The sequence below is a fragment of the Mustela putorius genome, unplaced genomic scaffold, assembly GCF_011764305.1.
Source record: "Mustela putorius furo isolate JIRA1106 unplaced genomic scaffold, ASM1176430v1.1 tig00003834_pilon_pilon_pilon, whole genome shotgun sequence".
In the NCBI taxonomy this organism is placed as follows: domain Eukaryota; kingdom Metazoa; phylum Chordata; class Mammalia; order Carnivora; family Mustelidae; genus Mustela; species Mustela putorius.
This window is the reverse complement of record NW_025421987.1, coordinates 72920216-72943429: the sequence shown is the minus strand read 5'-3', so window position 1 is coordinate 72943429 and position 23214 is coordinate 72920216. Positions and strand designations below refer to the sequence as shown.

The following is a 23214-nucleotide window of genomic DNA, read 5'->3' as shown; positions in this document are numbered from 1 at the left end:
CTGGTACCGTGTGTTAGGCCCTTGTGCTGCCCTGACACTCTGAGTCTGAGAAATGCCATTATCCCACCAGGTACTGCAAGGAGCAGCCACGTGTTTCTATGCTTTCATCGGCTTTGACATCATCGCCACCACTGGAGAGGAAGCCAAGAATCCAAACACGTCCATCCCTTATGCTATCACCGCCTCCCTGGTCATCTGCCTGACAGCATATGTTTCTGTAAGTACTACATCCTTTCAGGACCATCCTGATGGCCTTTTCATATCTGACTTTAAAATGGAGCTCTGGGACTGGGTTACCTTCTGTCAGGAAGTGGTCCTTCCTTGTGCAATCTTGGTAACTGTATGTATGTGTCCACACATGCTCTATCCCCATCCACACGTGACAAGAAGAAAATCAGGACTGCAAACTGGACATGTGAGCAGCCCTGAGCCCTCACTTCACCCTTGGTCTCTGTGTCTCCATCCCCATTCCTCCCCCCACACACACGGGCTCTGGGTGTCTGCTGCTGCCCAGGGATGGTGTACAGGGAGTGGGCTGCTGTCCAAGGAGCTCAGATCATAGGCTGGCAGTAACGGGTGGGTGTGCAAGCAGAGGCATTGTGGACCTCTGTGCACCCTCCTCAATGCTCTTCTGTCTTCTGGGAACTTCCCGGCAGCGAGAGGCAAGGCTCTCCCAGAGTGGGGAGAGAGAACACATCATCCTCTAGAGACACTCTTCCCCTTAAATCTCAGAGGAAATTTCTTTTTGCTGTTGCTCCCTCTTTTTACACTGGCCCAAGCTTCTTTTTAAGGTTTTCTGACTAAAAGAAATCTTGTCAGCCTTGTCTTCTCAGGGTCACTTCCCTGAGACGATCTTCACACCCCTCCTGTGTCATTTGTCAGCTCCCATCCCAGAATTTCTATCACAGAAATAGTTCACTCACAACCAACATACCCCCCACCCAACCCCTGGCAATGGAAAGAACCAGTTGAGAAGCCAATAGGTATGTCATTACACCAATGCCCCAGGCCCTGAGGGTCCCACTCACTTCAGTTACCAGAAATAGGAAAGAGCCAGCAGCTGGGGACATGTCCTATCAACACTGCTACACCAGCTGCATAGCATAGGAAAAGTACCATTCTCCCAGCAACTAAAGCAAAACAATAACATCTTTAGCAACTAAGGAAGCCAGACCAGTGGCTGGCTTGATCATGATGGCAAGCTGCAAAATAATATTGTCCTGGACACCAAAGGAAAACACAAGAGTAGCCTTCAATGTGGTTTATAAGGAATTCACCTGCTCCTCACAATTGTTTTATGGGTAGGTCAATTATCACCTCGCCCTATGCACACACACGCAAGTGGCTTCATTTTATCCATACCCTAGTTATCCCTGCAGACAGCATGTTTAGGGAGTGATGTGAGAAGAGCAGCAGAGACACTCAGCTCTGCCTTTCCCCTCTTATTCCTCCCTCATATCCGTCTGCCTCCTCCTGGGGTCAACTCCTGTGGCACACACAATAAAGTTAATAATCACAATTCCTTTCATAGAACAGCACTTTATAGACTACAGAGTACTTCTATGCATCTATCAACTTTTTGCCCATCCTGATCTAATGTGCACAGCAGGCACAATGGAAATTGCTGTAGGGATCCGTCCCACTCTCCTCTAGCCCACCCCCGAAGAGGATGTTGCAAGTGGTGAAGTTGCTGGGAAACATTCTCTTTGACAACACATGGCCCTTACCCATGACTCAGGGGCTGTTCGGTGTTGTGCTGGTCAGCAGGCTGTCATCCCACCATCAGAAGAGCCAAACCGTGGGGCTGTGGTATTCCATCCTCCTGTCCTCCCTAGCAGCCCACAGCTTCGCCGGAGGATTTTGGCTCCTGAGAAATATGCAAAGAAGTGGTCTAGAAATGCACTGCCCTCTCCCTTTCAGGCTCTGAACTCCCTTCCTGATGCCAGTATTGGCCTCTGCAGGCCAGGGAAGACCTGGCCTTATGACCGGTGGCTTCATGGCCCAGGGCCATGAGGAAGGGATGTTATGGCAGATTTATCACATACAAAGGATGTTATGGCAGATTTATCACCTATATTTATCACATAGGTCCTGGGAGCCAAGTGACTCCTGGATAAGCAAAACCACAATAGCCTTACAAAACCAGAGTAGAACTGGGTTCCATCCCAGTGCCATAATTTGTTTGTTGGTCTGCTTGGCTCCTGGCACTGAGCTGCAGAGAAGAAATGGAAATATGAGCCCTTATCTGGGTCACATCTTTTAACTGGCTATGGATTTCCAATCACTTATCTTTGGAGTTTCTATCTCTGGTGTTCAGGGTAAAAGGGAGTATATAGTTAAGACTGTATAAGACCCTGAAAGTATAAAACAAATGAGAGTCTGGGCTATGTGGGCAGTATGCTGCTAGGCCCTGGCTCCAGTGCCTTTGGCTGCCATTCCTTCCATCTGGTAATATCTGCCCTTCATTGGACTGTCAATGTAGTTCTGCTGTTGTGGGGCTTACATACCTGCATACTTACTCCTCAGTTATGAAAGGGCCCGAGAGATACTGAGGATCATCTCTCCAAGACCACTAAATTCTAATGGGAGGAGAAAATACTGAGACCAAGAGCTCTGGAACCCAAGTGACTGGTCTAAATTAAGGGCATATGCCAGGAAGTGGCAAATCCAACATCCAGATCTCTATTCTCCTGTGGAACATCCATCCATGCTGACCATCCTCTCTACCTCCAGCCATGCTTTCTCTTGTTTTAACAGGTGAGCATGATCTTAACTCTGATGGTGCCATACAGTGCCATCGACACGGAATCCCCGCTCATGGAGATGTTTGTGGCCCATGGGTTCTACGCTGCAAAATTCGTAGTGGCCATTGGGTCAGTTGCAGGACTGACAGTCAGCTTGCTGGGCTCCCTCTTCCCAATGCCAAGGGTCATTTATGCCATGGCTGGTGATGGGCTCCTTTTCAGGTAAGGGCTTTGCTCCATGAAATGTATTCTATTTTGCCATACCTGTCCAGGGATAATGTCACTCACAGTCAGCCTGACTATAATTTTTTTAAAGATTTTATTTATTTATTTATTTATTTATTTATTTGGCAGAGAGAGAAATCACAAGAGGGCAGAGAGGCAGGCAGAGAGAGGGGGAGAAGCAGGCGCCCCACTGAGTAGAGAGCCCGACTCAGGACTCAAACCCAGGGCCCTGAGATCATGACCTGAGCCGAAGGCAGAGGCTTAACCCACTGAGCCACCCAGGTGCCCCAGACTGACTATAATTTTGATGTGAATGTAAGTCGCATAGACTATGGAATTTGTCACATACCCTAACAAAGAGTTTGAGTGAAAGGAATATAAGCCCTGAAAGGGTCCCTCAGTTTGACTCTGGGTCCCTCAATCTAGCACAAACTAGTATGTTCCCTTAACTGCCCAATCCCTCTTGTTCAGCATTGTGTGTTACTTTGTGAAGATTCTGGGTGTCCAACTGTCACACTGGGGCGGCTTCCAGAGGGAAGGAACATCTCAGGCCTGCCCTCAAATTGAGGCCTGGTATTGCCCATCTCTCCACAGCCCCTCTGAAGCCACAAACATTCCAATCTACCATCACAGGGAGGATAAGACCATTCCGAACAGAGCCTAATATCAGTAGCAACAATGGCTACCATTTATTGAATATTTGTGTATCCTATGTGCTTTGTATACAGTATTTCAGTTAGTTGTCATAATAACTCTGTTTTGCAAATGAATATAGAAGATGAGTATACACAGGTGAAAATAACTTGCCCCAACACCCAGTTACTGAGTGGGGGGCCAGGATTTAAACTCATGACAGTCTGACTCCAAAGACCAGATTTTTAACTACACTAACATTGGCCATGAAGTGGCCAATCTGTCCATGGACACAAAGGGAATGTGCCCCACCTCTTGGTTCCCAGTGCCCACCATATGAGGACAGGCAGTGAAGGCATTCTTCAACTGCACGAAGCAAGGAATAAAGCATAGAGATCAAGGAGCTCTCAGGGGTATGGAGGGATCTCCTCAGGGACTTTCTGCCATCAGCTGTCATCTTCTGCTTCATTTCTTCTGCATACCCTCAAAGTCATCACAAGGTCCGAGCTGCCATGTTTGGGAGCTGGACTGATCCAGAAGAGGCCAATTATCATGGAGATGTAACAACTTCACACATCCAAAAGGGTTTTCTGCTCTCAAAGAAAGTTAAGTGGAAAAATCCCAAGCTCAGCCAACAGTCATGTGTAAAACACAAAAATAAGGGAAGGGAACCTGGATGGCTTAGTCAGTTAAGTGACCAGCTCTCAATTTTGGTTCAGGTCATGATCTCAGGGTTGTGGGATCAAGCCCCATGCCATGCTGGTCATGAAGTCTGCCAAGATTCTCTCTCCCTCTCCCTTTGCCCCTACCCTCATTCACACTCACTCTCTCTTTCTCTCGGAAGGAAGGAAGGAAGGAAGGAAGGAAGGAAGGAAGGAAGGAAGGAAGGAAGGAAGGAAGGAAAGGAAAAAGAAAAGAAGGGAGAAATGGAAGAGAGGAGAGGAGGGAGGCTTAGGAGGAGAGGGAGGAGGAGAGCAGGAACCAACTTAAGGCCCACAGGAACTACTAAAATAGTACCTGCCATTCATTCACCTTTGTTGGTCTTCTCCAGTTGGTAGCTGGCTGGATTTAGCTGCATCTATGAGCACATGTTCTGAATTGTGCTGTTTTGCCAGCTAAACCCCTGCACTTTCATTATAGAGCAGTGCTTCTCAAGATTTGGCATAAATCAGAATCCTCAGGAGGTTTTCTAAAGTATAATTTGCTAGCCTCCACGCCCAGAGATTCTGATGTAATAGGTCTCTGGTGAAACCTGAAAATATACATTTCTAATAAGCTCCAAGGTGATACTGATGTTGCTGATCCGTGGACTGACCACACTGGGTAACACAGGGAACCCCAAGCAGGTATGTGAATTCTCCATCCATCACTTCTTCCTAGGAAAGCTTGCACTTCAATTCAGGTTTCTGACATACTTCCTAAACTCAATCAACCCTTCACATCACATAATGAAGTAGGAACTTTAATAAAGAAGTTTGCCTCAAAACCAAGGCATTCAAGTAAATTCTTTTTAAATTATACTTCGAAAACCAAATCCTACGGTAGGAATAGGAGCTGAATTGAAACCAGTGAATCCAGAAGTAAATTGGAGGAGCAGGACCAGGAGGAGTTAAACCACGTTAGAGTCTGTCAACCTCTGTAACTCACTGCTAACCCTCTGCTTGCCCCTCTCTCCAGGTTCCTGGCTCACGTGAGCTCCTACACAGAGACGCCAATGGTGGCCTGCATTGTGTCAGGGTTCCTGGCAGCTCTCCTCTCACTATTAGTCAGCCTGAGAGACCTAATAGAGATGATGTCCATTGGCACACTCCTTGCCTACACCTTGGTTTCTGTCTGCGTCTTGCTCCTTCGATACCAACCAGAGAGTGACATTGACGGTTTTGTCAAGTTCTTGTCCCAGGAGCACACAAAGAAGAAGGAAGGCATCCTGGCTGACTGTGACAAGGAAGTTTGTTCTCCTGTGAGTGAAGGGGAAGAGTTTTCTGGCCCAGCCACCAACACATGTGGGGCCAAGAACCTACCATCTCTGGGAGACAACGAGATGCTCATAGGCAAATCTGATAAGTCAACCTACAATGTGAACCATCCCAACTATGGCACTGTGGACATGACCACAGGCATAGAAGCTGACGAATCTGAAAACATTTATCTCATCAAACTAAAGAAGCTGATTGGGCCCCGTTACTACACCATGAGGATCCGGCTGGGCCTTCCAGGCAAGATGGATCGGCCCACGGCAGCTACAGGGCACACGGTGACCATCTGCGTGCTGCTGCTCTTCATCCTCATGTTCATCTTCTGCTCCTTCATCATCTTTGGTTCCGACTACATCTCAGAGCAGAGCTGGTGGGCCATCCTTCTGGTTGTTCTGATGGTGCTGCTGATCAGCGCCCTGGTGTTCGTGATCCTGCAGCAGCCAGAGAACCCCAAAAAGCTGCCCTATATGGCCCCCTGCCTTCCCTTCGTGCCTGCCTTTGCCATGCTGGTGAACATTTATCTCATGCTAAAGCTCTCTACCATCACATGGATCCGGTTTGCAGTCTGGTGCTTTGTGGGTAAGCAACTTCCTTTGGAGCCTTGAGCATTCCCTCTCAAGGCCTTGAACAGGCTTATCCCAAAATTACCTCCTAGCTGGACTAGGTTTCTCCATTGCAAGAGAAATCTGGCTGGTTCTACGGACACTTGCTTTCTGCATTAGAGTCAGTAAAGCCAGTTATGCCCTTTCTGCCTGTTAGGGTCTTGGTCTTTGGTTCTGAAGAATGATGCTGATCAATCCATCACTTTCCATCACCTCACTGAATACCATTACCGGACATTCTTTTTATGGATAATTAATTCCATAAAAAGTCCACTTAAAACGAATCCACATAATAAAGAGATAAAAATAACACAGTAAAAGTGAGAGTAGAAATGTTCAACTGGAATTCTACCTTGGAAACTAAAAATTATGAAATTAAAGTTTAAAAAAGCATTTTTCTTACATTGGACAAAATTAAATTAAAACACCAATCATGCCCTAATTTCTTTAACAAGCAGAGTATGAATTAAGTGTGGATTTTTTGGCATAATATTTCTGACTAAATTATACCATTTCACATCCCCACTTCATATTGACTTTTATAAAATATCAAAGACTTTTTCATTTTTTCCCAAGATTCTTTTTTCATCCTTCAGATATTCTAGTCATTCTCTTGGGAAGCACCTATCATGCCATCAGTCTTACTGATTTTTCTCTTCTCCTGTTGGTAACTGATGTAACTCTGCCAGCTCCTCGACCGTCCACAACTTTGGTGTAAATCAGAAATGCTCTCTCCAAATTCACATTTATTGCCTTCGAAAAGTCCTGCAGCTTTCCCGAGATTTTTAATCTCCCTTTGTGGCTGATTTATATTATCACATGTTTCTCACACCTAACAAGCACTGATGTTCGTGAGATGGCTGGCGATTGGTGCTCATAATAAGTTGAGAGGGAGGTTTAAATGAAGTCTAACTTGAAAGTTCCTTAGTCACCCTCTTGAAGTTCCCTACACAGATTGTAGCCCTGAAGCCGCGTCCTCTCCTTGAAGTCAGGAATATGGGTGTTGAGCACTGCGTCCTCTGTGCCTAGAACACAGCATGTGCTTAATAAATACTCCTCTCTGACTACTGTTTCCATGAGAAAAAAAAAAAAAAAAAAACAGAATAGCTGGAAAGAAGCATGAGGAGGCGGAATTTAAACTGTAAACCTGGAAGATAAGATTTACATAGAGGGAAGTAGGGGAGAAACAGTGCTCGGAGGACAGGGCTTTGGTCTCCCAGCAGATTCCTCACTGCTGAAGACCAGCCTGTGTCTTCTTGTAAGCATCCTGGCCCAACTTTTCACGACTCTAGGTCTCATCCTTTGTTAGGCTTTCAGAGGAGTTCTTGAGAGAACCTCACTAACTCGTCAGGGTTTTAACTACTTACATGATTATTCACAGTTTCTCTTCTCCATTTAAACCTATTTCTATTGGAACATGTAGCTAACCAATGGAAAGATTTGACTAAGAAGGGAGAAATGTTTCACTCATGTATTTGTCAAATGACTGAAGGCATAGACATGAAGACACAGGCATTCATTCCTAGAGTGTTAAAGCTGGAAAGGACCTTCACTATCTAGTACAGTGTTACCCACAGGGTGGTGACCAGTCTATTGATAATATTTGGGTTGATTTTAGAGAGTCTAGGAATGAATTTTTTTGAGTTTTTAAAAATATTACATAGTTATTATACATTTTCACACATACTAGAAAAAATATATTTGCTCACACCAATCTGGTAATTATTTTTAAATTTAAAATGAGTCAAATTAAAGAAAAAAACATCAGTACTAGTACAGGTGCCATGATTCATAGTAATAATTAACACTTAATATAGCCCTTAGCACATACCAGCCATTATATAATGTATGTAACCCTCAAAATGACCTTCATTTTACAGACGAGGAAGCTGAAACATTTGACTGAGGTCACATAGCTAGAATTTGGTAAAGCCAAAATTAGCAGTTAGGTGGTGTGGGTCCAGGGATCGTGAGCACAGCCACTACACTAAGTACGTGGTATTGAAATAATGGAAGTTGGAGAAACACCAACATCATCTATCCCTCCCCACTTCTCCATCTCTTGGTTTTACAGATGACAAAACTAAACTTCCAGAAAGTTAAATAACATTCTCAAGGTCAACAGGAATAATGGGAAGCTCTTGACAGGGCTATTACTAAAACCCAGTGTCTCCACGCTCAGCTCTGCACCTGGTACCGCCCCACCACCGTGCCCCTGAGCATCCTCCTTACTGGAACAGAAAGTTTGATAAGTAGTTCCTGCAGATTAACGTCTAATGTCAGGGCTGACTCCGCAGGTGCACAACCTCTGCACACAGGGCCCCACATTTGGTCTAATGCTCTGCTGCTGCTGCTGCTGCTGCTTCCTTGAATTCTTACCAAAATTTTTTCTTCTTAACAACTTTTTCCCAAGAGGCTCTATGATCTCATTTTGCACTGGGGCCCACAAATTACATTACCAATTCTGCATTGTATCTGTGTTTTCTGGAGCACCAGAGGCATTTTGCAAAAGTGGTAAGGTGGTGGGGATCCTTGCCTTTGGAATCAAACCACCCAGGTTCAAATCACAGCTCTGCCACCTCTGTGTCTTGTGACCTTAGTTAGTTCACTTAGCTCCTCTGCGTTTCAGTTTACTCATCTGTAAAAAATGCAAATAATTCATTAGTCTTGATCTGGTTGCTCTTTGAGGCTTAGATAAGAAAAGGGATGCCTGGGTGGCTCAGTTGGTTAAGCATCCGACACTTGATTTCAGCTAGTCTCAGGGTTGTGATCTCAGGGTTGTGAGGTCAAGCCCTGGACCGGGCCCCATGCTGGGTGTGGAATCTGCTTGGGAGTCTCTGTCTCCCATTCCCTCTGCCCCTCCCTGCCTCTCCCCTCCAAAAAAATAATTAATTAATTAATTAAAATTTTAAAAGAATATATTGGGTAAAGTGATACGGATTATTTCTCTCCTGCCCTTCTTTTTAAAATCTAAAAGGATTCATTGTCCTCCAGACTAGCTATCACATGCCAAAATACAGCATGAACCTGTTCTGACTCAGGTTGCCCTCCCAGTTATCAGGCAGAAGAAAACTCCCAGAGAGCCTTTTGCAATCTTGCTGATAGCATAAACTTCAAACCTGTTCCAGAAACGGATACTCCCTGACATGGGAGGAAATCACCCTGCAGCCTGGGGCTGCCCAGAGGGCACAGGAGCTCACAGCTCAACAAGTACCCAGCTGCTAGCCACCAATTTCCTTAGCATCATGGTCTTTGAAGACTGGTACATGAGTAAGCTTTGCCTAAAACAAAAATTCTCAATCTCAACTACACAGCAGAATTGCCTGACTGCTGAAATATTCTGTGCCCAGGATCCCCCCCTCAGAGATTGTCTCAAGTACTGGGCATTTTTTAAGGCTCCCCAGGTAATCATGAGCAGTCAGGTTTAAAATGATCTAGAACAGTGCTTCTCAGAGTTGAGTCCTCGACCAACAGCATCAGTATTACCTGGGAACTAGTTAGAAATGAGATTTTGAACTCCACCGCAGACCTACCAAGTCAGAATCTTGAGAGCAATTTAGGTTTTAACAAATCCTACAGAGTATTCTGATGTAAGCTCAAATGTGAGAACCACTGACCTAGAGAGAAAAATAAGAAGATAATTAGTAAGCAGGGTGGATAATTTAATTATAAAAACTCCCTGTTTTCCAAAAACAAATTTTTGCCCATATAAAATATATCTATCCCACAACCCCATATTGGCTTATAAAATTTTCAGTGCTCTCATAGAACAAAGATTCCACCTCTAAAATTCTGAGTCTCCAAAATGTCAGATTTTTCTTCCTAATTTCTCTATTCATAGTATAACTTTCCTGGGGAGAACAGAAGAGATATTTTTAAATGGAACTTCTTATGAAACAGCAGCTACTTTTTTAAAAAGATTTACATGGTTGAGCTGAGTCATAACTTGATAATCTTCTTGGGCACTTTTTTTTTTTTTTAATCAGGCTTCTCTAAATTCTTAATTACATTTTTTTCTAACAATGTTTTGCTAAGCTTTTGACCTTCAGATGAGCACGACTCATAGAGTAAAATAAGGCACAAGTCCCAACAAGATTACTCAGCACTTGTTTCTTTTCCTTCAGACAAGAGGAATAACACAAATAGCAAATGTTTGATAATCCCAACAAAATGAGCACAGAGAAGCCTGAGTTTTCCTTTCCTCTGCTGATGTGTTTTTGTAAAAGAACACCTCAAGGGGTTGGGCAGAGCCTCAGGGAGTCTGAAGCTAGCAGTGACCAATGATGATACTACTCCGTGGTACTATCCAGCCCTACGGTTCCCTGTGGGACTTGGTTAAAAAGTAGCCATCTGGTAGACCAGCTCATGGGCCCCCTCACCTCAAGGGCTGCCAAGTTCTTGCCTGCATTTTTTCGGCCCCTCTGGGAAAGCAAATTCCTGTCTATAGATGTAGAGAACAGACAGTGATTTGGCAATGAACCTCATAAATCCTGTACTAAGACATAATTTCCAAAGAGAGGACATACCTATGGTCTTTACCTTTGCTATCATTTGAAAATCCTTTTGGAAATGGACTCAAAGCAGCCGTTGTCAAGAAAGGAAGAGGAGGGAGGAAGGGGGCTGTGAACTGGGGGCAGAGGGCATCAAGACAAATCAACTCCTGAGGATATGTCCCATAAATAAGCTTGAAACTCTCCCTGTAGGCAGAGGAGAAAACAATTGGCAACTTCACCAAATAAATGATGCTCAAAGGGGGAAAAAAAAATCATGAAGGCCGGGATGAGGACGGTAACATAGCCAGTGCAACTGGGAGTGTGGAGGGGATCCCGCTACAGTCCAGGCTACCTGCTGGACGGGGCTGCGCATGGAGGAGGGGGCCTGGGGATCTCATGGCTCTATGCCCAGCGGCAGTTGCAGGGATGGCTCTCCTTTGAGACAAAGGAATGAAGGGAGAGGGGGCCTTGGCAGAGACAAAGGTCCTGGGGCAGGTGTGTGCAGCGTGCCTGGGACACAGAGCGATGACACAGTGAGCTCTGGGCACCTTTCCCTCAACATCATATTTGTAAGATTCATCCATGCTGTAGGTTGTGGTTAAGTTGTTGGTTCTCCTTGCCCGGCAAGCCTTCCCCCGTGAGAATAACACACTGTTCTCGTGCTCATGAACATTTAGCTGGCTTCCAGTCTGGGGCTCTTACAAATGGAGCTGCTGTGAACATTCTTGTACATGGTGTTTGGTGGACACGTGGGGTTTCTGTGGAGTTAGATGCGGAATTGCTGGCTTGGATTACTGGGTTTTTAAAAATATTCCTTTACAAGCTTGTATTCTGTCTCCTGGCCATTCTAGCCCCTCAAATTAAAAAAAAAAAAAAAAAAGGGTCCCCAGTTCCATTTTGCGGATGGGAGACTGAGGCATAAAGTCATGTGACTTTATATTTGATCTGTGGCAGAGCCAGGGAGAGAGTCTCCAGCGCCCCCCAAACCCCCATTCAATCCGAACCTGCTCCTCCTGGCCACACCAAACTAAACAAACCTTATTGTTATTCTAATCAACAGGGCTTGTGGCGGTATTTTAAAAACTAACCAGCAAAGTGGGAGTTGGTAGGGATGGCAGCGGATGGGGAGGACACCTTCTCATCACCATCCCGTCTTTCTTTCCGCACTGGCAAATGTCTGTTTTGGAAAGCTGATCCCGGGGTAGTAAAAATAAAAAACGCTCTGCGCATAACAAAGTGCCTCAGTTATCTGCAGCGGGCAGGGCTTCCTGCTGGAAAGTGAGCCCCAGGAAGAGGCCGCTCCACCCAGCCTGAGGTCGAGGTCGGGTGGCCCTCCTCCTCTGGCCGCCGAGCCTGTGACTGTGTACAGAGGACAGGAAGCTCCCAGGGGACTCTGGAGATCAGGCAGCTGCTCCTTAGCCAGGGTTCAGGCCAGTGGGGTCAGAAATCTGCTGTTACTGTCCATCTCCAGGTCCCCCCCGGGCTCTGTGCAGAGCTGAGCTTTTGTTCAAGGTGTTTCCCCTTGACCACCTTGATCCCCAGAGATACCTCCCCCCTCCTCCCAACCGCCTCACTGTAGGTTTGGGGCCATTTACTTAATTTGCCCAGGTGGAGCCACACAAGCAGAGTAAATGGGTGTGTTGCCCACCCCCCACACACCAACCTACCCCACTCCCCTCATGCTCAGGGATCCCAGCATCTGAAAGCAAACCTGGCATTTCTAACCCTTCCTGGCGGTGCCTGGGTGGGTTGGGAAGAGCCATCAGTTTAGACTCAGGAGATAGAAGTTCCAGCACCATTTCAGTCACTGATTTATTAAACAGGTCTTAACCTCTCTGGGATGATCAATGAGAAAGGACTTTTCTACAAAGGGTTTTACGATCACAGAGTGTTCTACCACATAAAGAAAGCCCATTAAATTGCCAAAGGCTTGATTCTTCATCTTGTCTAGCCTGAGTCTCTCTTGGGCACGTTCTCTATCAGAGAATATCTGTCTGGAAGAAAAGCCAAGGCCTCCGTTCAGGTATTTCCCTTCACTGCAAACAGCCTTTCACTAGACTCATTGCCATTACCTCGGAGAAGGCCTGGCATTCGGCCCGTGTGCCTGGAGAACAACCATGTCTGTTTTTCAAATACTGAAACCCTTCTGTGCCTACTGCTAACTAGTGGGTGCCCTAGGTCTCTGTTCTCCCTAACTCAACAACTCAAAAAAATAACTCCAGCCTAGCCAGAGGGTCTGCAAGACCCCCTGCAACACAAAAGCTAATTCCCTTCTGATTTTTAACACCACACATGCCTTTTGCGTATTAGAGCTAAAGGATGTATAACTACAAAGCAATGGAGCTGAGTTTTTAAGGAACAGCAGGATTAAATATGCAAATATCAATTAGCCTTCTCATTCTTGAGGCATGGTTCCAAATGACTTCTGCTTATGCGGAAAGCAAATCCTCTCTGAAAAGTAAAACTTTGCCGTGTGTAAGGGTTTATGAAAGAACATGATGCCCGTCCCAGTGACAAATAACAGTGCCTGAAAACTATATGAGGCAGTAATAGTGTCACTGGAGTGAATCTATAGTCTCATAAAGTGAAGAATTAGAATTTTTCCCCACGTGCTTAATAATTCAGGGAAATTTCAATAATTCTGGATATCAGAAGATACTAAGGAATTATTATCAGTGTTTAGATGTGATAATGATACTAAGTTTTTAAGTCTATTTTAATGATACGTACTTAATTATTTACAGATGAAGCATAGGATGGAAAGGATTTGTTTCCAAATGATTTAAAAACAAGGACTCAGGCGGGTGGGTGTCAGGCGGAAGCAAGTGATGAGTATTTGGGCTTCTTTATACTACTCTCTCCACTTTGGTACACGTTTGGAATTCTTCAAACTAAAAAGCCAAGCAAAATTGTTTTCAATCAGTCTATTCCCCCTGGCCAACCCTGGTAGGTGAGATACACCCTGGATGGGGACCCGGGGAGACTCTAAGAACTCACAGGCCCAACACCATCCGTGTTGCTGTGGAAAATCTTTTTTTGTCCTATACCCCCGTTTCCTGTTTCTGAGACGTATGTAATCCTAACCTCCCCACTCCCTGCCCCCCCCACACACACTCACACACTCTCACACTCACACTCACATGCACATTCCCAAACAGGCTGGGAGGAATCTAAACAAGATACCACGTATAATGTTTTGAACTCCTTGGGAGAAAGATACAGCATAAATCACGCATCATGAGGACCTCAGCACCCAGAAGTGCTGTGTGAAGTTCGGTTTAGATGATTCAGAATTCCCAGAATCCCCACAGATTTTTCAGAAACTACCTCATGCTTAGTTTTCTAAGCCAACTGAAGAAAGAAAAAAAAAGAAGCAGAAACAAAACACCCTGCTGCTACACAGGAGGCTTTTAGCAGCTCTGTTTACTCCTCCGACACAAAGCCTTTGTTTATGTGTGACAGATGGTCGTCCATGCTTGTCTCCTCGCTCTCTCCACCTCCCTTCCACCCTCCCTCCCTCACTTCATTTGATCCCCTCTGCTGCTTTGTGCCCCTCCATTTTTCCTTTCCTCCAATCCTTGGTGCCTTACACCATTTTCCTTGAACTTACTCAAGGGCCAACAAGAAGCGTCAGGCAAATGCCAGTCCTTTGCCCGGGCTGACCGTTGGCTGTGTGGCTTCCACCAGGCTGCACGCACACAGTCACTTCTTGGTTCAGACCACTCATGTTTTAAATATATATATATATTTTTATATATATTATATATTATATATATTATATATAAATTATATATATATTTTAAATATATATATATTTTTTTAATTTATTTATTTGAGATCGAGAGAAAGAGAGCATGGTGGAGAGAGGCAGAGGGGGAGAGAGAGTCTCGGTCAGGCTCCCCACTGAGCACAGAGCCTGACCCCCCCCAGCCCCCTCCATCCTGAGATCATCACCTGAGCAGAAAGCAAAGAGCCAGCAGAAAGCAAAGAGCAGAAAGCAAAGAGCCAGCAAAGATGCTCAGCCAACTGGGCCCCCCGGGCGCCCCGAAATATATTTTTAAGGACAAAATAACACCTTTGAAATTATAGGAGGCTCAGAGCAAACATTAAAAGGCCCATAAATACTTACACGACAGATTTCCATGGGTTGCTTTTTCAAAGTCATCATAGTCAGTGCATTCAGGAGCACACATGTTCCTCCGGATACCATCATTCCCCAAGAACAAAGAACGAATGCAGCCATAACCCCTTACTCAGGGCATACTGTGATAAGCACAGTCTGTAAGCCGGACCGAGCTTACAAGACTCTTCTCTCTCTCCGTGCAAATGCGGTTTCGGCCCTCAGCCTGCTTCTTTTTTTTTTTTTTTGTAAAAATGAAGGTACTCAAACAGATCTAGAGACTCTTTCCAGCTCTAAATATCTAGGATTCTATGAGGCTCTTCGAGAATTTCCATAAATCAGTCTACCTGACACCACCACACCTGGTGGGGGCAAGGGAAGATCTGTCAGAATAGATGTCAGACCATCTGGAATGATGACCTGTGTGATGGCAGAGCAGAGAGCTTAGAGGCAAAGGCGAAAGAAAAGAAAGGGTATTAAGTTCAATAGGGAAATAACTCACTTATAAATAGGGTCTGAGAAGGGGGTCAGATGGAAAGAATTGATATAATAGAGACAAAGCAGGAATCAGAGGCAGGATTTGACCCCTGCCTCAAAGCACTATGGGGAAAGATAGCAAAAATGGGCAAAAAGAGCTGTGTGCCTGTTGATCCCACCTGGTCTCCTGAAATTTATTCTCAGGTCTCAAACATGCTTCCAATAGAGGCATTCTCCAACTAGGAACATACTGTCCCTTTTAGAAGGGACCTTAACATGATGCCTTGTCCTACACAAGGGTAATAACTATCCCCCATGGCTACTCCCCCCCACCCACACACACACAAGAAAGAGTAAAGATCCGTGTTCAGAAAAATGAAGTCGCTATTTGAGAGTAGCTACATCTGCAAATGATTAACTCTAGGATTTATTACCAATTAGGACTATAAATCTCTGCTTACTTTGGCTCCTAGAAAGTTGATTTCACTAGGGGATGGGGCAGGGGGTAAGGAGAAAGTCATTTGAAACAGAGAGGGAGAAATCCAAGTTGAAAAAGACCCACTTCAAATTCAAAAGGAGCAGGATTTCTCAGGCACCAAAGAGGGAAACAGAACAGAAGGTGACCTTGTGGTTCTGAGCAAACAGCTGTGCAGATGCCTGCAAGGTTAGCAAAGTCAAAGGGATGAGTGCCACTCAGAAGAGGGATTCTGGGGTTTGGAAGGGAGTTGTGTAACTGAGTGGCATCCAGTGGCCAAGCCCTAATATGGCCAGTGTAGACAACAGAGTACAGGTCTCAGGAGCTTTATGCTCCTGGTCTGAAGGAGTCCCAGTATTGGCTGCCCATTTGACTCACCTGTGAAGCTTTAAAACATACCCATGCTAAGCGAAATAAGTCAATCAGAGAAAGATAATTATGTCTCTCTGATATGATCTCTCTGATATGAGGAATTTGAGGGGGGGTCATGGGGGTTAGGGAGGGAAAAAATGAAACAAGATGGGATCAGGAGGGAAACAAACTATAAGAGACTCCTAATCCCAGGAAACAAACTGAGGGCTGCTGGGGGGTCAGGGGGTAGGGATAGGGTGGCTGGGTGATGGACGTTGGGGAGGGTCTGTGCTATGGTGAGTGCTGTGAACTGTGTAAGACTGATGATTCACAGACCTGTATCCCTGGGGCAAATAACACATTATATGTTAATTTAAAAAATAAAAGATATAATGAAGAGGGGAAAAAATAACCATAGCTATGCTTCGATCACACTGCAAACCCATTAAATTAGAATCTCTAGGGGTGGGGCTTAGGTGTAAGGGCCATTCAAAAACTCCCCAGGTGGCCCTCCAGCTGAAGTCAGAGTTGAAAGCCACTGCTTACCCATTTCATCCTCATGGAACCTCATGTCATAGGTGCAGTGACTATCATGAAGAGAAAATGAGGCACAAAGAAGCTAAGTAACTGGTCCGGGGTTACATGGCTAATAGTGATGGAGGCAGGATTTGAACCCAGGGCTCACACTCTTAATCATCATGCCCTATGACCCCCCAAGGCTATGATTCTCAGCTATTTTAAACTCTGAGCCTCCCTGAGCTTTTCAAGATAGAAAATGGGGGTTGTTGAACAATGTTTTAATTTTATTTATTTATTTATTTAGAGAGAAACAAAGAGAGCATGAGCAGGGGGGCAGAGGGAGAAGCAGAGAATCCCAAGCAGACTCCGAGCTGAGTGGACCCTGAGATCACCATCCAAGTGGAAACCAAGAGCTGGATGCTTAAGGGACTGCCCCACCCAAGGGCCCCTCAAACTATTTTTATACTTAATCACAGAAAAATTATAATAGAAATGAAACATTAGCCCTAATTAATGTTCCATATTGCCTAGGAAAACAAGTTTCTTCCCTTGGCTTGGAATAACATCAGCTAAGGAGGTTGCAGTGGAAATTTCATGCCCATCAGAAGTTCTCACTCATTCATTCATTCAACAAAGATTAAGTGCCAGTTTTCCGCAGAGTCTTAAAATAGAAGCACCTCCCTGGGCAGATAATCACACCGTAGGCGTTCCAAGGGCCCTAAGAGTGGCAGGCAGCAGACCCTTTGAGAGCGACCCGCTCTGAACGGCAGTAATACAATACTCCTTTGGTGAGTGAAAAATGGCGAAGTAAACCGTGGGGCAGTAGGGGTGCACTGCTGGGTGGGGGGATGAAAGATGGCGCCCCTAACGGGGGCGTGGGGTAATAAAACGCTGCAAGAAGGTTGGGGAGACACTGTGGGCGATTCACAAATATTTCAGTGGGGACGGAAAATGCAAATTCCTAGTTGGCACCTGCATGAGTGTAGTGATACAGGGAGGTGGGCCAGAGGTGACTAGAGAGTCCACATTCTGTCTAAACAGGCAGCTGGCGCTCACCTCCCATCACACCTGCCATATAGGAATGTGGGAGTAGGGTCGTGAGACCCTCTGACGTTTCTTAGGGGAAGCTGTAAATACGGGTCGCTTCATGCCAGACAGCTCAGTTTTTAAATGACACTTAGCTGGAGTCTCTTCCAGACACGATGTAGACCAAAGAAAACCCATCCACCGCGGACTCCGCTTTCACCACTGAGCACACCCCCCGCTGGTCCCGTGGATCCCCGGAGCAACTGCTTACGGGCCTGTGCCTCTCCCTCCCTGCAGGTATGCTCATTTACTTCGGGTACGGCATCTGGAACAGCACCCTGGAAATCAGCGCGCGCGAAGAAGCCCTGCACCAGAGCACGTACCAGCGCTACGACGTGGACGACCCCTTCTCGGTGGAGGAGGGCTTCTCCTACGCCACGGAAGGCGAGAGCCAGGAGAACTGGGGCGGGCCGGCCGAAGACAAAGGCTTCTATTACCAGCAGATGTCAGATGCCAAGGCCAACACCCGGACAAGTAGCAAAGCGAAGAGCAAAAGCAAACACAAACAGAACTCAGAGGCCCTGATTGCAAATGATGAGTTAGATTACTCTCCAGAGTAGGAGTAAACACACAAGAAATGTGTAGAAACGGTGGTGATTCCTTTTCAGTAACTTAAACCGTGGGCTAGAGGATGAAAACATTTTTGGCTCTCATTTCAAAAATCCAGCCTTCCCCAGAGTCAGTCCCCAGTCATAGCCTGTCATTTGCTAGTTTTGCTCTTCCGAATAGTTCTGTCAAAGAGTTTAACCTGGGTTTCATCACTGATCCCCTTGTTTAAAAAAAAAAAAAAAGAAGAAGAAGAAGAAGAAGAAGAGGAAGCTAAACCAGAGGCTGCAAGAAATTCTGTCTTAGGTGTGACCATCAGAGCTGATGGCGGCAAGTGTTTCCTAGGCCTTTGCTTTGCTGGTTGAATCTTTTTGCTTCTTATGGAGACCCCAGAAGCAGGGGGCTCACTTTGGGGGCCACCCTGAGGCTGCAGCTCCTCCTGGAGATGTGCCAAAGCAGGCAGGTGTGGGTGTGGGCAGGTGGACGTGGGCACTTTCTCAGCAAGAAACGTTTGGTCTGAAATCTCACAAAAACGAATTCGTGGAGAAGACACAGGCTTCTTTTTATTCACCAAGGTTCTCCCAATCTCCAAACTCTCACTTTAGGATCCAGCAAAGGTTAGGGACTCTGAGACCATTTCCCCCAGAGGTCTGAGAGCTACCCTAAGTCAGCCTTGCAGATCCAACAATGTGGTAAGAAGCACCATCAAAGCACTACTTGAATGCCCAGGAAAAAAAAAAAATTAAAAAAATCAGCTAACTATCTCTTGCAGTGAAGGCCAGAAGGGCACTGGCAGAAGTTAACTCTCTATCATACCTTTTCTTTTACCAGCCTCTTGGCTCCTGCTGATATCATGAAAGGGGCAAAGTCGGAGCATGATTTCATGGCATTATTATGCCTTGAAGAAGTAGGCCGTTTGTTTTCTAATCGGATAAAAATCTTTACAAGGAGAAGTGACCCAGCCACTGAGATCACATTGCAAATTCTATTTCAGATTTCCAAAATTATAAATTGCGTAGTTTGTTGAGATTTGCCACCGCGTGGAGCCGCAGGGGCTTCTCTGAAAACGGAACTGTTGAAGCTCGGCTTGTGAGGTAATGGCATTCCAAGAGATCACATTTCACTTCTGAACCTTACTCTCAGATACGAGTAGCTTGCTTTTTAGATACGTATTTTGTCTGTTCTTCCCAGAGCAGGTTCACCGAAGCCCAGAAAAATGCCTACCTGGTAAGGTCTGCATCAGGCCCTAAGAGGGGCTCTTAAAGGAATTTTCTTCTAAATAACCTAGGTGAGAGAATGTGTGGCAGGAAAAAAAACACACGGCTTATCAGTTCTACTCCTGGGTCCCCAGGGATTCCCGCGGCGGCCCGCAGTCTTGCACGCGTCAACGCGAAGGCACGGTGGCAATCAAGCTACAGTCTTTATGGGGGTTTTCTGAAAGGGGCGCAAAATAGCAGATTTCTTGCCCTCCCTCTCCTGGATCTAGTACTATGCCAAAAGTTTTCTAGACTACATCAACTAATGTGAAGTCTATTCTCTGTTGAAAGGTTGAGGTTCGTGCCATCTTGGCACACCTTAGGATTACAGACAGGAGGCAGAAGTCCATTTTTTCACTCAGTGAACAGTGACTGAGACTGTATCAAGTGCGAAGCAATGGGAATAGAACAAAATGTAATATTCTGCCCTTGGAGGCTCCCAGGGCAGGGAATGAGCAGCATTGGCATCTGACAAATGCAGATAAAACCACCAAGCCTGACAAGCCTTCCTGGCTGATGCCCTGGGCTTTAATATAGAATAAAATAGAAGGTCAATTGAACCTAGTTTTTTTTTTTTTTTTTTAAAACGTGCTTTTAAGTAAATTGCATATTGCACCTATGGCCAACGAATGCCAGTAAATTCAAGTAACGCCTATTTTCTAGAACTTCTTTTCCATTCTTCTGTATGAATTGTTTAGAATTCTGGTTTCCTGGGGTCATTTTGTCAATGTAACGCGTAGCAACACCATGTTTTTTTCTTCCCTAAACTTACCCCTAAAATACAGTGCCTGGTCTGTGAAACACACCCTTGGGGATGAACTATGGACGAATTATCAGTAGTTTTTGGTGAATACAAAGTTTTGAACTAGTTTTGAGACTCAACAAGTCTGCCTAAACTAAATACAATGTGTGAAGCCTGAAATATCCAGATAGATGGCCGGGTGGGGGGGCTATATTCATTAAAAATGTTCAAAAAGAAATATGGGTGTAAAACAACAAAATCTTAACGTAGCTGAAAGAGCTCCCTTTCAGTAGTGAGTGTTAAGTATTAAGGTCACGATAGTTTGCTGGCAGATGTATGGAATTTCTGTAGCATGAGGAAAGAGAATACAGAGTGAACACCGTTGGTGTTGATTTTGTGAAGACTCTATGAACTCTTCTGGTTCTGGAAACATTTCTCCCAGGTTGTATCTCCTTTCTATAATCTTGGTCTCTTTATTTCTCTAAAGTTAGACAACTCCCTAGCAATCTTAGTTTAAAAAAAAAAATTAGTATAATAGAGAAAGTTTTTTTAAGTAAATTGACATGTTTTTGTTCATGTTTCCCAGCCTCTATGAAATGGCCCCAGGTTTCACAATGCAGTTTCAAATACTGTCAATTACTAGGATGATTATATTAGTGTTTCCTAGCAATTTTCTCAAGACCGCGTTAGTGGAATCACGTTAAAAGTAAGATCACCTTATAATTACTGTAGAAACTTAGCCTTCTTGAATGGGTCCAAGGAAGACCTACATTTTATTGAATTCTTCTCTCCTGCAGGAGCTTTTCCAGGAAGGTTTCATTGTGTGAATTAGTAATGTGAAACCAATTATGAACTTTTTTGTAATTGTATTCAATTTATTGGTACCCTGCTTCCTTTCAGAAGGATTTCAAGGTGGCTATTAAAAAACATATAATGCAAAAATAAGCGAGGAGCTTGGGTAAATAAAAACAGAAATAGAAAGGATAAGACGAGGCTAGAGTGTGTTCAGTGCACAAATGCAAAATCTTGATATGCATTGCTAAATTTTCCAATGAGGTAGCAACTTGAAAAACACTGAAATTGTTGGGAAGGACAAGACAAAATACTCCTGCATGATAAGAACAAATCTTTCCCCATGAGGGCAGAGAACAGCATAGATCTTTGAAACCCACATACAAGCTCCAGGCTTAGATTTTGCCAGCTCCCCGTGCCTGGTATAGAGTGGGTGTTCAGTAAAGTATCTGATGATCAGATGGATGGCTGAATGGACAAATGAAAGGAAAAGGAAATATCACCTATTCAAGAATGTTTTGTGGAGTCTTTATCTGTGCTATGGTCTAAGACATGGGGGAACCAGGACATATAATATATATCAATAAAAACCATAGAGAAGGTGACATGTAAGATGAGGGAGTTACAATGTTCAACAAGAGTTCAAATACAGAAAAGACCTCCTTCTGCTGGGAAAAACAATAGCGAATGTAGTCCTTGCGTGGAGCCCTGTGGAATGGGCAGAACATTTCCCTCAGGTAGAAATGGGGGAAAGGTTTGCCAAGTGGAGAATCAGCATGAGTAAGGCAGAGATGGGCTAACAGCAGTCTCTGACTAATAATGTGTACTGTGCCTCCTGCATGGGAAAGCAAGAAGCTAGTTTGAAAGGAGCTTATGATATACGCATGGTTGAGCTATGGAACAGTAAGAAATAATGCTGAGAGGGTGGCGATGGCTTATTCACAGACAGACTTGAACAACGAACTAAGCTGGCTGGCTCTCCTTGGGTGGGGAGGCACCAGGGAAATGATGAACGTATGAATCAGGGAGGACTGGGCTTTAGGAACCCAGGGCAGTGGCTTCATCCACTTGTGTAAGGACCTAACAGATCACGCACACACTTCGAATAGATTTAATATGTTAAAGGGGAAAAAATATCCAAATTTTAGCAATGTATGATTGATTCCTCTTTTGAATCCTGTCTGATTTCATCCTTAACCTAGGAGAAGCATAGTCATTTAACATGTAGACAGATAATACCAAAGTTGTTCACAGCCATTTTAAAGTTTTCAACAGTAACTTTAAACAAACCTACCTATTTTTTTCTAGCTAACTAATCTAAAAAGTAAAATCTTAGCTCTAGATTTTATTGAGCTTGAGCACAAGGCCACTTTGAACTGGTGAAAGGAATCAGATGATAGAATTCAGTGAAGAATCCAGTTCTACGGCTTAGTCACTAATGGCTAATCAAATGTCTACATCATGATCATGATCATGATCATGGGGGGATGGGAAGCTGTTGAGATTAACAACACATGTCTGTACATACAAACCCAGCAATTACTGGGAAACAAAACACAAGCTCCTCCAAAGAAATGTCTTTCCCCTATTCTCCTGAAAAAGACTGATAGACTTAATTTCCTTCACATCACATTGTTGGAAGTTTACCTTTTCTCTGCATTTTCAATAGAAGCTACAGGAGTATGAGAATCAGCCCACAAGACTAGTAGAAATGTGTGTCCCCTCTCCCCCGCTTTTACCAGGCACGGAGATGACCGTGGAAGCTCATGGGTGGGTCAGCTACAGGTTCACGTAAGTTTGTATCTCAGAACAGAGAAGTCAGAAGTCGGGGAGCATGTCCCAATCCTGGGCTGGAACCAACTCACTGAATCCGGGCAGAGTGAATGGCCCGCTCTTGGATGTAAGCTTTCAGGCTAGCAAACAATCCAGAGATGGCCTTAATTTCTGATGCTGGTGGAGAGCAGAGGAGCGAAGGAAACACACACTAGGGGTGTATGATAGCACTCCATTTCTATGCCATGTGGAACAAGACTAGTCAAAGAAGGTGTTTCTAACCAACATTTTCTCAGAGTCTCGGTTTCTTCTGCATGCTTGTATCTCCCTGACACCGAGGACCCATTTGTCTTCAAGGGTCCTTTCGAGTCCCCAAGAGAGAGAGAGGCACCCACTGCTAACCA

General features: G+C 44.8%; 1 protein-coding gene across 1 annotated transcript in view; it reads left to right on the top strand.

The window, feature by feature from the left end:
* SLC7A14 (solute carrier family 7 member 14) overlaps nucleotides 1-20083 on the top strand; it is a 111174-nt gene extending 91091 nt beyond the window's left edge. Inside the window, exons 5-8 of the mRNA XM_004756566.3 lie at nucleotides 71-217; nucleotides 2758-2966; nucleotides 5280-6157; nucleotides 17939-20083. Coding sequence (XP_004756623.2) covers nucleotides 71-217; nucleotides 2758-2966; nucleotides 5280-6157; nucleotides 17939-18261 — 1557 coding nt within the window. The 3' untranslated portion in view covers nucleotides 18262-20083. The remainder of the gene's footprint in view (nucleotides 1-70; nucleotides 218-2757; nucleotides 2967-5279; nucleotides 6158-17938) is intronic.
* Nucleotides 20084-23214: the final 3131 nt, after the last annotated feature.